Here is a 16906-nt window from a genome sequence, read left to right on the forward strand (position 1 = left end):
CTCAGAATTGAACTAGAATAACTTTAAAACATACTTTGGAATCACTTCTAACAAATATCATAATGTTTTTCTTTAAATAAATATTCAACCAAAATAAAACTAATTCTGATTTTAGGAAAACAGTTCATTCAGTTCAAAAGTACACCGGGCAGCAGACAGAAACTTGTCAAGTCTCCCCACTACTGGTTATTAATGCCGATGTTCGCACATCGATCATCCCCATGGCAATGACAGCAGCATACAACTGTAATTGTATGAGGGGGGGGGGGAAGGCAACATACAGCAGTTAGTAGCAAAATATGCGCGAACCGGTGTACTCATAAACTGAATGAACTATAGGTCTATAGATAAAGATGTTCTACAATACACAATAATTATAACCAACATAATATAATAAGTATAAGTAATTGTAAAAAAAAAAGTTGTATTAAAGTAAATCATGAATTGTTAGTAATTAAGTATAAAACAAAAATACATCATTGAGCAAACCTCATTCATCAAATTTGACTGAATAAATATTAAAACTAACCGACATTAAATGGCTATAATTTAAATAAAATCAAATAGAACTACTGACTAGATAATTTTAATAAACTTAAGCTAAATTAATTATTTTTAAACAATAACAAAAAATATTATTAATATATCATTTGATGCAAGTAGTAGTATAATTCACATTTATGATTAAGATGTCAACATAATATGTAACTATGTAAGAACATAATTAGGAATATATTCAATGTTAAAAAATATTAAAAAATATTCTACTAATGTTCTTTCACAAAAATATACCTAAAACAAATGTTTGCTAAACAAAAACCATTCTAATGGCCGCATGCATTGTCAGTTTATGTGTCACATAAGACATGTTAAAATAGTTATGTGACACATACATTGACTATGCATACGGACATTAACGATACAAAAATATCATAAAAACTATTCTAAAACATGAAACAAAAATTGGTGCAGTTAAAATAAATCAATTTACAGTATAAATGTATGTAAGTTATTTCAAAGATAATAGTATACAATATACTTAATGAAAACAATAAATACTTAAACATAAGTAAAATCAAAGATAAAAAAAACTAAAGATTTTAAAGAATAAAATTGTAAAATAAAATAATTTTTACAAGATACAAGATGGTATTGCTTAAAATATTTAAATAATTTTTCGTATATAATATGTATTACTGTACAACACAATTCTTATTTTGATGAATTAGACCAGATCTATTGAGATCCCTCACAATTTTATCATCTTCTTCAATTCTGAAAATGTATTAATAATAATTTTTTATTCATATATTTTAATTTCTAAATCTTTCAAAATATCATAAAAAATACTTACGCCCTCTCTTGAGAATCTAAATGATGGACTAACTCATCTCGTTTATTAACAATAGTTACTAATTCTGCCAATAATAAATTCTCCCGACGTCTTTGCTCTTCTGTCTTTTGCCAATCTAAAAATTAATTCAACTTAATACTTGAACTATTTCTTCTAACTGTTAAATTGTTAAATCATACCTTCAATTGCAATTATACTTCTAAGTTCTCCAATGAGTAATTGGTATCTTCTCTCTAAATCGTCTTCTTTTTCTCTATAAAACATATAATTATTATATAGTACACTGTTCGAAAAATTATTCAAAATTAATTTAACAATATTGTTTTATTTGATTTAAAATATATTCTTTATAATTATAACAAGAAACCAAGATTAGAGTATAATAATGCAAAAAATTGTCTTATATTGAAATCAATTAAATCACCATCATTATCATTTAAATTAAAAAATATACTATCAGTTATTATAATATATATTAATTTTTCTAGTTTTGCCAGGGCTTTGCGCTTGAAATCCTTATTACTTTTATTATAAAAATATCATGTGATAGGGTCTTTTTTTACATGTAAGTGTTTTAAGTATTAATTGAGTCATTTTAAATACCTCAATGACTAAGTACTAAACCAATTAAATTTATAAGACATGTAATATAATCATTGCTTGATTATTTTATCCAGGAGGTATGGGGTTTTAATTTTGAACCATATAAGGGGCAGACGCTTATAAGTTTCTCTTGTAATATTGAAAGTGACAAGTGTTGAATGATGAATGTAACCATTTTAAATACATGCACTTAACTGGATATGCTATTGTTTCATTATATAAAATGTTATCAAAAATAATTTTTGTGAAATGCCTTGATTTTGAACTAGCACTCTTATAAATTATAATACTAGTACAATAATATTTTGATTGATTTATAATGGTTAAGTTACTATACTATTTCTGTTTACTCATTTTCTATTAGCTATTGAACTATGAACAAAAAGTATGATATTAAGTATTAATTACAATGACATTCTTCTTGATGTTCTAAATATTATGTGTTACAATTTAAATCTATTAAAAACTTCTTTTACCTAATGTTCAACAACTGTTTAACAACTTCAGTTTCTAAAAAATTAAGAAATATTCAAAACATTTGGAAAGAAAATGGAAAAAAAATGAAGATATTAGACCTGTACAGTATAGTAAGTGTGGTCGGCACAGCTATTGAATACTATTATATTGCTTTATAATTATAAAAAAGTATTGGTCATCAGTTTTAACTAAAATTCTAATGCAGATGGGGTAGAAAATATTTTGTGTTCAGACAGAGAAGATGTAATAGAAATAATACAGTAACAATCTTACAAATACAAATGTATTTAATGTACCAGTGTTAGGCAAGATATTCTACGATTAATCAATGAATAAAGTTTATAAAAATTATATATAAAATTTAAAATCCATACATTTAAATAAATATCTAATACATTAATTTGTCAATATATGTATAATTCAATATTCTATAATAATTTAAAATAGGTACATTTTAAAAATAATTAAGCTAATCAAAACTAATCATGTTTAATTATATAGAATATTATTAACTTCATTAACTAGTTATTTTCATAGTCAAATTGTATTTATTTTAACATAAATTATGCATAATAATTTAGTATTAACATTTATTAAAATTAATCAATATAAACTAAATCATTGGATAGTTATAGTTTTTATGCCCAACATAGAATGAAACCATATTATAATGATAATAGAATTATTGATGAAAAGAGTAGTTTCTTCCATATTATGTTTGTTTGTTTTATTAGTAGTATTTTTAGACATTCTAACTGGTATTCAAAACACCTTAAGCATAAGAGTGAAAATAAAATATATTTAAATAATGGCAATTCTATTTAATTAAGAACCTTTTAAAATATTAAACTGCGAAGTTATAATATTAAACTAAATATATTATGTATATTGTCAATGCTTACAAAATGTTTAACTGCATTTGACGACGCAATAATGCATTTTTCTTATTAACAAGTGTAAACCATTCTGTCATAAGAAATTCTTCCCGTTCTCGATCATTTCCTATGATAAATAAAAAAATATGCTAATCCAACATACATATAAACATCCAACAAAAGTTTTAATTCATAAATACTTTTTGTTTCTTTACCTGTATTCATAACTCTTCTTAGTTCTACTTCTAGTTCATCAGCTTGACAATCAATTTGTTTCTGTTCACGTTCTAAAGATTCCATTTCATTTTGAATGTAATTGATTTCATTCTTAAAAGTCTATCAGCATATAACAAGAACAATTATTTAAAATAAAATCCTTAATCATGTTTCCTTATATCTTACATCTTTTGATAATGAACTGGCATCCAATAAAGATGTGAAAGATTGCAGTTTCTGAGGGCTACTTGAATCTAAAGCTAAATTACTGCTATTTTTACTGGACTCAAATGACTATTCAAAATGTATATAATTATAAATCATAATTTTAACATTTTTAATAGTTATAAATATTATACCTTGTCAAGGTTGAACAAACTAGTTTGAGATCTGTCTGAAACTGGAGATACTGAACTTCGGGCACTTCCATTATTTAGACTTGTAATTGGAGATGATGTGGTTGAAACATTAATATTTTTACGTGCCTCTGCTATTAATTTTTTAGCACGATCTCTTAGCTGCTGCTGTCTTTCTTCTTCATTCTGAGATAAATAAGTTACAGTATGTGTTAAATAGTTAAAAACTTACTTCATTGATATATTTTTATTTTTATTTATTTAATTTTATAAATCAATATACTAGTATATATTTATTTAAAACTAATAATTTTTATAGCATTCAAATATTATATGCAAAAGATACAAAAGAACAATGTTATTTACACCAACCTGACTAGGTAATTGAGGCACAGATCGTCTAGCAGCTTCTCGGCGGGCTTGTTCTACAAGCTGACGAGCTCTTTCTCTAAGCTCAACATGACGATTAGTTGTTACATTCTACACACATACAAATAAAAATCATGCATCTCTCAATCATATTAATAATAACAAAAATTAATTAGTAATTAACAGAATATTAATTATCATTTTAAATGTTAAGTATTCTATAAAATATATATATTATTTTTGAAAAATAAGATATCTTGAACATCAAGTTAAGGATTTTATTCATTAAAGATCCTGAAAGGGAGTGCTGAAACTTTATTCTAAACAAAATGTTAATATTTATACTTCTAAGAGTAATCATAGAAGGATTTCAAAATATCAACCATGAATAACCAAATATAACCAATATAACCACGTGGAATAGAGAAACCTTAGGATTGTATTTGAATTAATTATTTTAACTTCCACAGTTACAGTAAAGAAAAACTAGGTAGTATGGTATACGCAAACAAATTACATTTAATTATACATCCATAAATCCATATTTTTAATAAAATGTGTTAGGTATTAATTTGATGTCTATTCTAATTTCAGTTTTTTTTTATGGGAAATTACCTAAAGTTTTAATCAAAACATCATAAAATAAATGTTATTTAAAGTGACACTAAACAAGCTAAACATACACTATTGTTGTTTAATATAATATTTATTTTTATAATAGATATAAATATACCTGTTTAGAAGAAACGTGGTTTTTATAGTTTTCCTGTAATGACTTTGGTTCACTAGTCCTGTCTCCTGAGCTTGAACTTTTTAAGCTCTAAACAAAATGCAATCACATTTAAATTTAATTACTTTTGTTACAAATACAACTTCATACCTCACTAGTTGATAGAGATCTTGTTAACTTTTTACTTCTTTCACTAGAAACTAGAGATAAGCTGAAATTTTTAATAAAAATATTAATATATATATATTTAAAAAAATAATTCAATATTATCATACGTATCATCATTAGAAATTAAAGGATCGGTAAGTTGCCTCTTAGTTATCTGCGATGATTTTGATGATTTCACCTAGTTAAAACATTTAAAGTTTTTAAATACAGTTATTAATTGTAGGATGTAACAAAAGAAATATTTATGAAACATACCTTTGGAAAAGATAATTTTTCTTTAGATGGAGATAATACTTTGTCAAAAATAATTTTTGAACCATTTAAAATTTTATCTGTAATATTATCTTTTGTAGATGCTATTGAGGAATAACCATTATTCAGATCATCAGTATTATCTTTTTTACTAAAAATGTAATACATTGGTTAGATACCGAATCCGTGAAAAAAAAATAAATACTATTTGATTAAAAATATTACTTTTTAATGTTACCAAATGAATTTTGGTCTTTATCATTAGAATCATTAGTTCTAAAAATCTCTTTTTCAAATAATTGAAAAGATATATCCCTATCAGGATTATTAAATCGGCCAATCATATATGATGATTCATCTGCTGTTTTACCAATTTGCTGAACTTCTAATTCATGACCTAAGACAAATATAAATTTGTAGTAATGCATAATAATCATTAAAAATGAACTATTTACCAGTAAAATGGGCTCTTAATTGATATAGATATGTCATAACAGCTAATTTATCAGGAATTGTAAGAACGCCCATATCAGAAGGTTCAATTACACGGGATATACCCAATAGTTCTCCGGCATCAAAAGCAGCTTTACAGTTTCCTCTAATATCGTGAGGTTTTAGTGCATCAAATTCACTGAAATTTTAGCACACACTTAGTCATTTATACATTTTTATAATGGATAAAAATTCAAATATATATTTAATAATAATAATCTTATCTTTTAAACAGTTTTGTTGAAAAAAATTGTATTTATCAAGATAAAAACCAAAAATCATTAATTATTAATTTTATTAGAGTACCTTAGAGGTTTCATGTATAGTTCCTACATTTTTACTCAAAATAAATAAGTAAAAAGCTCAGGTCATTTTAATATTGTAAAAAGTTATTTATTTTTTAAAACTAGTATTATTTTTTTATTGTAAAATAGATGTACCTAATAATAAATGCATTTACATTAATTAAAAAATTATAGTTCTATTGTTCAGATAATGATAAAATTGTTCAACTATCTAGAAGCGAATACTTTAATCATAAATATAAATTGAGCTTAAGTTCTTCTTACACTTAATGATGTATAGAAAGGCTCATGTTTGTTTGTAGAAATTAAAAGTGATATTTGTATATATACTTTGTGGAACCCATTATTTTAAAAACCTTAAAATACTTTAAAATTTTAATGTTAATTAATTATGATTACATAAAAACAGAAAAAATAAATAATTTTAAATTATCTTACATAATATCTGGACGGAAGTAATGAATAATAGCACAAAAGGCAAGGCCATTTCTCCAAGATGTTGTAAGATTGGTAACTTTTACACCAGGGTATCCTTTGGTAATGTCTTTACACCATTCAAGTAGATCTTGACCAGGTGTAGTAGTTTCAGTGCCTTTAGAACCACTATCCGTATGAATCTGAAAACAATAATTATTATAAGTGTTTATGTATAATATATATTATCTAATATATTCAAAAACAACTCAATGGTTAACACGTTGAAGGCCGGTGACGACTGACGAAACGTAGTCGTCATTTCACAATTATTTTTGTGTTATATAAAATGGTCGGCTGCTGGTAAACAATTATTATATTTAGTACGGCCATTCAGTATAAGTATGAGAACAACAACAAACAGCTGGTTTCGGTTTCCCGGCATTTTTATGCTTGTAAAACGTGTTATTAATATGATATGGTATAACTGATAGACAATTGTTATTTTTCTATGAAATAAATCATTTTTGCTTATTGTTTTTATTTATTCAATTGTTTTATATAAATCATTATTATTAGTAAAATATTAGTTAACACTCGAAAAAGTATGAAAACAAATATTTTGTCTGATAGCGAGTTACTCGATCTTTTAGAAAATGGTATGTTGCAATCCGACGAAGATTTTGGTGATTCTGATGATGATTTGTATTATTATAATATTGTATCATTTTTTATGAAATTTATGAAACATGAAGACACGTAATCGTCATCGGCCATTAGGTAGTATAGAATATCACACATGGTCGATGACGACGCATGGTCGTCACGAGTGTAATGTTATTAATATTCAAGCGGCTGAGTACGCTCGACTTCTGAATTTGACGCGGATGTCAACGTGTTAAAATACTTATAAAACAATTTAATTGATAAATTTACATGTTTTTTAAAAAACATTTTACTTACATCTTTCAAGTTTAATGGTTTTAATGATGCTCGAGTGTTCTTCATACCTTCTCCAGAACCAGAATTATTTCTTTAAAATACATAAATATAAAACTAGTTAATAAAATGGATTATTTATGCACTTTTTTCAATTTAAAAACTATGTAGTTTTTTCTTAACTATAGTTATTATAACAGTACTGGCAGTACAATTAATTATATAGAGCTATAAAGTAAAATATTAGTATACATTTGTGTAGCATCTTACATGTAAGAAAGATTATTATAAGTAGAACTATTTTCAGAATTTGAATTATCATTGATTGATAAATTGAAATGTTTTGTATTCTCTGACATATCTTCTTCTTGTTGAAAAGAATCATTTCCTAGTAAGACAAACAAATAAAATATGTTACTTATATATTAAATTACCATCAAAATAAGCAACTTACCAACAGAACTACCAATAATTTCAGGGTCACTTAAACTATTTGTTAAAAGTTCAATTTTGTTAGTCATAAACGATACATTGTTCATATCTTGTTTGAACGAAGAGTCTAGAAATACAATAAAATAAAATGTATAAATATATATATTTTTACGTACACATACGTATGTATACATGAAGATCAAAAAATAATAAAATAATAAATTACCTTCAATATCTTCTTCATCAAAATCTTCGAGGGGAGCAATATCACTATTATTTGTGCTAAGAAGACTAGCCATACTCATCATATCCTCATCACTTAAAATAATAAATATAAACAAGATTAGCTGTATCTATCTACATTATTGGAGTTCTAAAAGTCATAACATTTATGACTAATAAATAATAAAACGTAGATGAACACAGACAAACAAAAAAATAATCATGGAATCTGTAGGTGGCAAGACCAACCCTTATGGGAATAATTTAGGAGAAAAAAGAATAAAAATAAAAGTAGTGTAAATGCAGCACATTACAAAAGTGTCCTAAACACTGAACTGTTAATGTCATGGTGGAGAAATATCTAAGTACCTACATTGTAAATGATAGCTCAAGGCAAGAAGATAAGGAGATATTCAAGAGGCAATAAAAATTCTTTAGTTAAAATAGAAAAAGAATAAAAATAACTTGGAATCGTTAATTAAGTATAATATATTTTAGCTACTGTAAATAACTTACGTAGCTTTTCCTTCTCTCAAAAATACACTTGTAATAGTCATTTCAAGAGATGCAGAAGTTATTTTTTTTGAAGTAGGTTTAAATACCAATGTAATTTGGCTTTGTGTAGAATCTACACTGGCGTGTTTTTTCATATTTAACACAGCAACTGCTATTTGTCGATGTTTTCCTAAATTACTCACCTAGAAAAAAATTAATTATACATAATGAATATTATTGTATGAACTTTTTCAAACAAGATAAAATTAATACAAATATAAGTTAATAGTAATATTGTCAGTAGAAATGTAAAATTTGATAATTTTGGTATGTTACCATAGGGATATCCCCAGGAACTCCTCTCTCCCGTATTTTTATGAACTTATAGTTATTGTAACATTTAATTTTTTAATTTTTCTTTATTTTTAAATTTATTTTGACCGATCCCCTACTTAGATTCCAATATGTATAAAAATAATGTATACAAAATTTGAACATAATCAGATAAGTTTAACTTGTGTCCCAGAGACCTCAAAAGTTTAACATTACTAATATTTAAAGAAAAAAACAAATTTTATTTTAATAAACAATTTATAATTATTTCTACATTTTTCATTAATTTCAATAAATATTTTATTTTGCATGCATATTGTATTATAGTTATTCCGTAAGTGCTTTTGTTAGAATTTAAATAGTTTGGACATTTTACATTTTATAATATCAGCTATCTTTCATTCTATTAATGTTATGACTGATGAATATTGGCCTCATTATAACGTTTAATTTGAGGTGTCACATACAAATTATTTTTGGTAAAAAAATAATTGATTAATTTATGGAGTAAAAATTTACCAAGCTTACACGTCTAATTATCAGTACATAAATATATAATGAAAATCAGTGTTTTGAAATGATACATTTGTAAATGAGTGTTTATATATTGCAAACATTATATGAACGTTAATGAAATTCGTATTACACTAATAGTAATGTATTAATGTATTATAAAATACTTATTTATAACTAAGGTCCAGATTTGTATGCGTTAAAAAAGCTTGAAATATGGAACGCGGATCACAAAATGATCTATGTGTACTGATGCACTATTGACTGGCGAAACTATCCAAAAATATAACATACAGAGAATAACATTTATATCCTAATAATAAACCATGAGCTTATAAACCATAATCTGGTTTCTACAGTAAAATAGAAATAAAATAATTGGTTTAATAAACTTTTAAACAAATGATTGAATATGGAAACATTTTAAAATATGCAGTCATCCCTAAAATATGTATTTATTTATATTTATTAAACTTTTTTGTATGCATTATCTACTACACAAATCGTCCAGGTTTTTTACTCCCATTGAACTGCATACACTCATTATAAATATGTAAATGCATACAATTCCGGACTTTATTTATAAAATTTTAAAACTACATTGACAGATTAAAGCAATTACTTATTTATATAAATATTTTATTTATTTATTAAGATTAAACCGGCTGAGCTCTTTTAACACACAAGTAAATTTCTCAAAACTAAAATAATTATTTGTATTTTCTCATTTATTTAAATATTTTTAAAATAAAAGAAAAATCAGATGAAAAACGATCATTTTTTTAAGGACTTGAATGTGTTTTTTATAATAAAATTGAACACGAACGAGAACTGTTTTAGTTTTACGCATGGAACTAAAACAAATTTGATTTTTAATTGAAAAGTACTTATTGATCAAGTAGACTTGTAATGAATTCAATATGCACCATTGTCAGTATAAACCAGTCAAATTAATAAAATACCTAAGTACTTAATTAAACATTCTTTATTTTGCAATACATTATAAATACATATCATTATATCAAAAATGTTTTGAAAGAATATAAATCTTGCTTTAAATATAATAGTATAGCTAAAAGTACAATGCTCTTTACTACTTACATCTTCAATAGCAAATGTCCATTCTTTGTCTTCATGCTCATTACTCCGAGGGTCTTTGAATAATGTTATGGACAGTTGTTTATTTTCTGGAACTGGCCAAATTACTACTCCTCTTAGTGGGTCTCTCATTGTAGGTTCCCACGGTAATGCTTCACTGACAAAACGACGGCTTCTGCGACTTAACACAACAACCAATTTATTTGGAGTCCTAAAAGTACAATACAAAATAAATTATTAATTTATATTATGAGTAACAAAAAAAAACTAATAACTGAAATCATAGCATTTTTCAAAACATTGTTTATTTTAAAAATATTAATTTATATATTTAAATACAGAAAAAAATATAATATTGTAGTAGAATTGTTAAATAAATTAGAAGAATTTAAAAAGTTCTTTAATTGTGTTTTAAAACTTTTGATTATAAATGTATCAATATATTAATGTAATAATATTTATTAAACTTACCTGTAAAATATAATACAGATAAATTAACTTTGATTTAAATGTATTACACCATTTTAATACTATTAAAGTCATATTTTATGTTGTAATAAATGTATTTGTAATTATACATTTTTGCAATATAAATATATAAATATAGGGTGTAACAGGAAGACCTAACAGATAAAAATTTAAATTGATCCTAGTTAAATGTGTAAAAATAATTATGAAAATTACATGGGTAATAAATAATTTGTTTTGTACTTATGTCTGAAATGTCCAATATGAATATTTTGAAAAAAATTATTAGGTATCTAAACTTCAAAAAAATACTGATCCTTTGAAAAATTGCAAAAAAAATTATCTTGATTTATATAAATGTATTTACCATCAACATCTATCTAAAAATTAGATTTACAAATTTACTATTTTGAATTTTTCAAAAAAATAAATAAATAAATTTTATGTTATAGGTACTTGTAGCGCAAGTGTCTATAAAATTATTATCATAAACATTTTTTAAATATCAAAGATAACAAAAGGTATTTAATTTGCCGGATTAGTCTGTTACACCTTGTATACATATAACTTAAATCAATTTAGGTATGTAATATAATAATAAAATCATTTGAAGTCTATAAAAAAAACCCTTACCATTTAGAAGTAGTTTCACATATTATTTGATGATATGATAATGTAAATTGAAATTTTGTTGCTCTTTTATTCACTCTTTGAAGCCGTTTCCACACTGAAGCCATATTTATTGACACATTGGATATCTTTCTTTTTAACTTGAATTTCATCATTATTGAAAAATAAAATAATGTTTATAAAAATATTTTTTTTAAATACAAAATTAAAAGGCACAAGTTATTCTAATAGAATTTGATAAGCGACCATTGCTGTTGCCTAGGTGTTAGTGACATGAATGTACTATCAAAACTAAAAATGTATAATAAATAATAAAATAATTATGAACTAAACTAATATTATCTCAAATGACCTTTGACCACTAATAAATTATACATTCCTTATCTGAATTTCTGTTTTCCTCTTTATTATAAATGGATAAACATTTATTTAGAATTATTATTTAAGTTTATATATATAATCAATCATAAAATGTATGTAAATACTTTTATTTGTGTATATTTTTTTATTTCCACTAAATTATTCTTAGCCTTAAGAACATTTTAGTAAGTTACTTATTTAATTTTTTATAATGATTTTTAAATATTAAAATTAAACAATTAACAAAATACTTTGATAGATATTTCGTACCTTACTATTAGATAAAATATTATTAATATTAAATTATTAAATAATGCCAAAATTAGTCAGTGTAAAATACCAATCAATTTTATATTGCTATATTATAATTACTATACTTAAAAACTAAATAGATTAATTAGAAACACTAATCTTGATAATTAAATTGTTAAAATAATATATAAACACTATAATAAAATGTATTTTAGTTTCAATAGAAAGTAGTTAACATCCTAATTAAAGTTAAAAGCTTCTTACAGTTTATTTTTACTATTATTAGATAAATAAATAATATACATTTTTAAAGAATAATATTATATAAAACAGATTTTAAATATAAACATATTTAAATTAATTATATTATGTGAACGAAAGTTGTTGACATTTATGATACATTACTAGAATTTTAGTATGACTATTAGAATAACTTTATAATTCATCAAAAGAAAATTTCTAATCATTTTAAATGTTTAGTTTGATAAATATTCATTAGAACATGTAAGTACTAGTACTTCTATATAATTAATATTCAAAACGATGTAAAAATAAAAATATTCATACAAGACATCAAAAGGTTAATCAGTTTGAAATATTCATATAAATTGAAATAGGTAAATAATAGTACAAGATATGATTAGTACACAAAAGTATAAAAATAAGGTTAGTTAAACTCACAATATTGTTGTAAAACAACAGTAACTTACTATACAAATACTATTGTAATTGTAATTAAATTTATTAATCTATTATCTTACCTAAAATAAAGTTAAAATTAGATTAAATCTAAAAATGTAAAAATATTAAGAACTTAATATACTCTATTAAATTATTAATGAATTATAATCTTCATCATTCATATTTTTAAAATAACCTAACCAAAGGTATTCAAACTTTTTTATTCCACTCCTTTGGCTCCTTTGTCTTTCATAACATTTTGATGATTTTCAAAGACACAGAAAGAAAATGTTTTAATATTTTAATATTTATAATAATATATATTATAAATAAATGAATTATATTAAGACAACAAATGTAATAATAATTATGCATAGAAAACCGAAATTAAAAGTTTTACATATAGAATAAAACAATACATTAATCGTCATCAATGTTTTTTTCCCTTTTTTGTACCACGTCTCCCCTGACAAATACTCTAGATAGCCTTTGGAGCCGTGACACACAGTATGAATACCTCTGGTATATAGAAAATTTAAAACAATTTCTGCAAATAATTAAAAAAGAAAATGTACCCAGTTATATTTTAAAAATAAATAGTATTTTAAATTGTATTTAACATTCTAAGATTTGTATAGTACAACAATATATTCTGACATGTTGGCAATCTACCAATTTAATAATCATAAATGAAATACGCATGCATGTGAACAAAAAAACAATAATAATTTGGCAATAACTAGATAAATTAATTTATAAATAGCTGTTCTGGATGCGCATTTAAATCTTAAAGTTATAGGTAGATCATTAATTATTAATAGATTTTATTCCAAATTAATTATTTTTCATAAAATTATTGAAATACATAAAAAATAAAATTATAACTTCACCATTCAATGTTACTTACATAGTCACATACTAAGTAATTAGATAGTTAAGGGACAACTTTAATAGTATATAATAATCATAGTTAATTTACAAATTATTATATCAATAATTCAAATATTTATAAATATATACAACATAAACAGGAATTAAAAGCCATATTTAAAAAACCTAACTTTGTCTGCTAAGGTCATAACCTTAATATGAAACACTAATAAGTAAAATATGAAGAACATTCTATATGTTTAAAGTTCTGAGGGTTGCCTATGACTTTTAAATCAATTACTTTGACTACAATTTACAATATTGATAAATATACTTCCATCCACATAAAATACCAGATAATTTACATTTTAAGTTAAATATATTTGCTTTGGGCTATCGTATTGACCTATTAAGAAATAAAAAAATTTAGTTGGGTTAAATTTGTTTATAGAATACTTACCAGAAACAAAAAAATAATGATATCAATAATTTTATAAAAAGTAAGAACACACATATTTATCAATTGCTTAATCAATAGTCAGCACTTTCAAACACATACGCATTGGTACTCACAAATTTTATCAGAGGAGAACAAATTTTAATTTAGTATAAAAGTAAAATTTATATTTATTTATAACTTTATTACATGTTTAATATTTACAAATATTTAACTAAAAAATTGATGATAATAATAATAGGTATAATAGAAGGTATTGGTAATTGGAGTAATCAGAAGGTTTTGGTATTGGTATGTAACTAACATTGCTAAATTAAATTTGTAATTATATATATTTTAAGTTCTTACTACCATTTTTAATTTTTACTAAAAAAGTGTTTTATAGTACCAATAACATATTTTTTTTTAATTCAAAATTTCTGTCATTATTGTATCCTGGAAATCAGTTTAAAACAATGTGCATTTTGAAATTTTTGATTTTAATAATTTGCTATAATTGTTAGATTTACTCACTTGTTTGTTAGGATGTGATCAAAAAAAATACATGAAATACATTTATGAAGGAAATATGACTATCCAGTTTATTGCTGGAATATGTAAAAAAATATTTATTTATTCTAAAATATTTAAAATATAATTTATGTTAATTTATTCACAATTTCATTTAACATACTCAACTACTCAACTTTTGAAATATTCAAACTACAAAAAAATATCTATTAAATGAAAATCCATTCTTTATTTATCAGTATTGAGGTAGGTATTGAGGTATTCAATTATTCATTTTGGGTTTAAGTAAAATTAAACATTAACATATTATTTCTATACACCAAATCAAAATTATATTTGCTTTAAGGCAAAATTTCTAAAAATGTTGTTTAGTTAAATTAATAATATTGCAAGTACAGAGAATAATATAGGAGGTACCTCCAGTACATGGTATTTAATAAAATATTTATTCATTTTATCAAAGAAAATACTAAATAACATATTATCAAAACTATATTTTATACTGGTAAAATTGTAGCAGTTCTTAACTTTAATTTAATATCTAATGATAAAAAAAACATAACAATGCATTTAATAATTTAATAATTTTAAAGACATTAACCTAAGTATCTATTATTACAATATTCTGTTCAACTAATTTTGTCGAAAAATACCAGAAAATAGATAAATTTCAATTTGGCAATTCCATAATATTGACTAATGACTATTATATAAAATGTAGAAAGTTAACTTAAAGGTAAGTACTTAAGTGAATTGTATTAAATCCAATTTAATTTTAATACTGTTTGTGAAGAAGTAGATGTACAAAGAAATATTGATATTTACATTTTTATTAATATTCAAAAAAGAAAAATAATTTAGGTAGGTATACAATTAAACAAATTAAATTATGACATGCATGTTATAAAAATATGTTTTTTTTTATTCATTTCAAACTACCAAGGTAGTTGTTTTCCAATTCATTACTAGTTTGAGCATAACAGTGATAGGTATTAATTAATTATTTTCAATTTAAAATTGCAAGTATGATGGTATACGCAGACTTTTAATTTCAGTACTTATATTTTGTAATTAAAGACCACATGGGTACTAAAAGTAGTAAAAATTATATTATATAAAACCAAAAATTATACAACAACAGTAACAGTAGGTACCTCAAACTACTTACACTATTTAATGGTCAAAAATTGTAATTGCAATGTAAATGTAATCGTAATGAAATTATGAGTAATAATTTACTTATTAAAAAAAAGCCAACAATTTAACAAAAAGTATGTGACTTACTCAGCAGATATGATTTGATTGGATTGTTTCTTGAGTTCTTTAGATCGTTTACCATTCAGTTAAAAACCAGATGATAAATTCAGCATCGAATCGATCTCTAAAGTACACACCCATTGCCGTCATCGTATTTTGATTGCGATACAGTTTTTTTTTTCACGGCAGAACAACGGAACAAACGCTGAACACCATTATTATTATTTATTCATCCTTCTTCGAGACGACCTATTGAGTATTGACAACAAGCAATTGGTTATTTCGATTTTCGAAGGAAAATCACGGCATTGATAACAACATGAATTGATTAGCAAAACGAAAGGGGACTAGAGCCAACTGATCTACCGAGGGCCAATAGAGTCGCAACCGTTGTCTCTACCGTCAATTACTGCTCCCCTTAAGGCCTGATTAACCATTAGCCGATTAGCGTGATATAATCGTTTCAAGGGTACCTACAACAACTTACGGACTACGGTCTACTGTCTACGATAAATCATAAACCTCATAGTAGTACGTACATTGTATAAGGTCTATGTGGGTAAATAGTTGTTGAACCACGCCACCTGCCACAACTATATCTTATGATTATTTAAATAATTTTTTCGCTCAATTACTATTGGGTATAGCGAGAAATCCACTTACTCGATTTGCAACGATATATGACTCAAGACAAGGCCAGTGCGCCCCACCAATATTTTATTAAAATTCACACATTTAAGTGCTTATTGTAAATTATTAAAACATAGATAAGTCGTAG

General features: G+C 24.1%; 1 protein-coding gene across 3 annotated transcripts; it reads right to left on the reverse strand.

Annotated features, from left to right (window-relative positions):
* Nucleotides 1-355: 355 nt before the first annotated feature.
* LOC132935042 (EH domain-binding protein 1) lies at nt 356-16618 on the reverse strand. Of its 3 annotated transcripts, XM_061001482.1 has the most exons (23): nt 16156-16618; nt 11745-11881; nt 10647-10854; nt 8721-8902; nt 8209-8300; nt 8005-8109; nt 7821-7938; nt 7575-7644; nt 6636-6814; nt 5856-6031; nt 5626-5797; nt 5404-5551; nt 5256-5326; nt 5131-5191; nt 4984-5070; nt 4254-4361; nt 3885-4067; nt 3712-3819; nt 3525-3645; nt 3337-3436; nt 1534-1607; nt 1355-1469; nt 357-1275 (listed from the first exon to the last, which is right to left on the reverse strand). In XM_061001482.1, exons 2-23 carry the CDS (start codon nt 11846-11848, stop codon nt 1194-1196), a joined length of 2664 nt encoding a protein of 887 aa, XP_060857465.1. In that variant the 5' UTR covers nt 11849-11881; nt 16156-16618; the 3' UTR covers nt 357-1193. The 3 variants fall into 3 exon arrangements, with proteins under 3 accessions (XP_060857466.1, XP_060857465.1, XP_060857464.1); XM_061001481.1 differs by lacking the exon at nt 16156-16618 and having other exon boundaries at nt 11745-12204; XM_061001483.1 differs by lacking the exons at nt 4254-4361; nt 16156-16618 and having other exon boundaries at nt 356-1275; nt 11745-12206.
* Nucleotides 16619-16906: the final 288 nt, after the last annotated feature.

This window comes from Metopolophium dirhodum, chromosome 1, assembly GCF_019925205.1.
Source record: "Metopolophium dirhodum isolate CAU chromosome 1, ASM1992520v1, whole genome shotgun sequence".
Classification (NCBI taxonomy): domain Eukaryota; kingdom Metazoa; phylum Arthropoda; class Insecta; order Hemiptera; family Aphididae; genus Metopolophium; species Metopolophium dirhodum.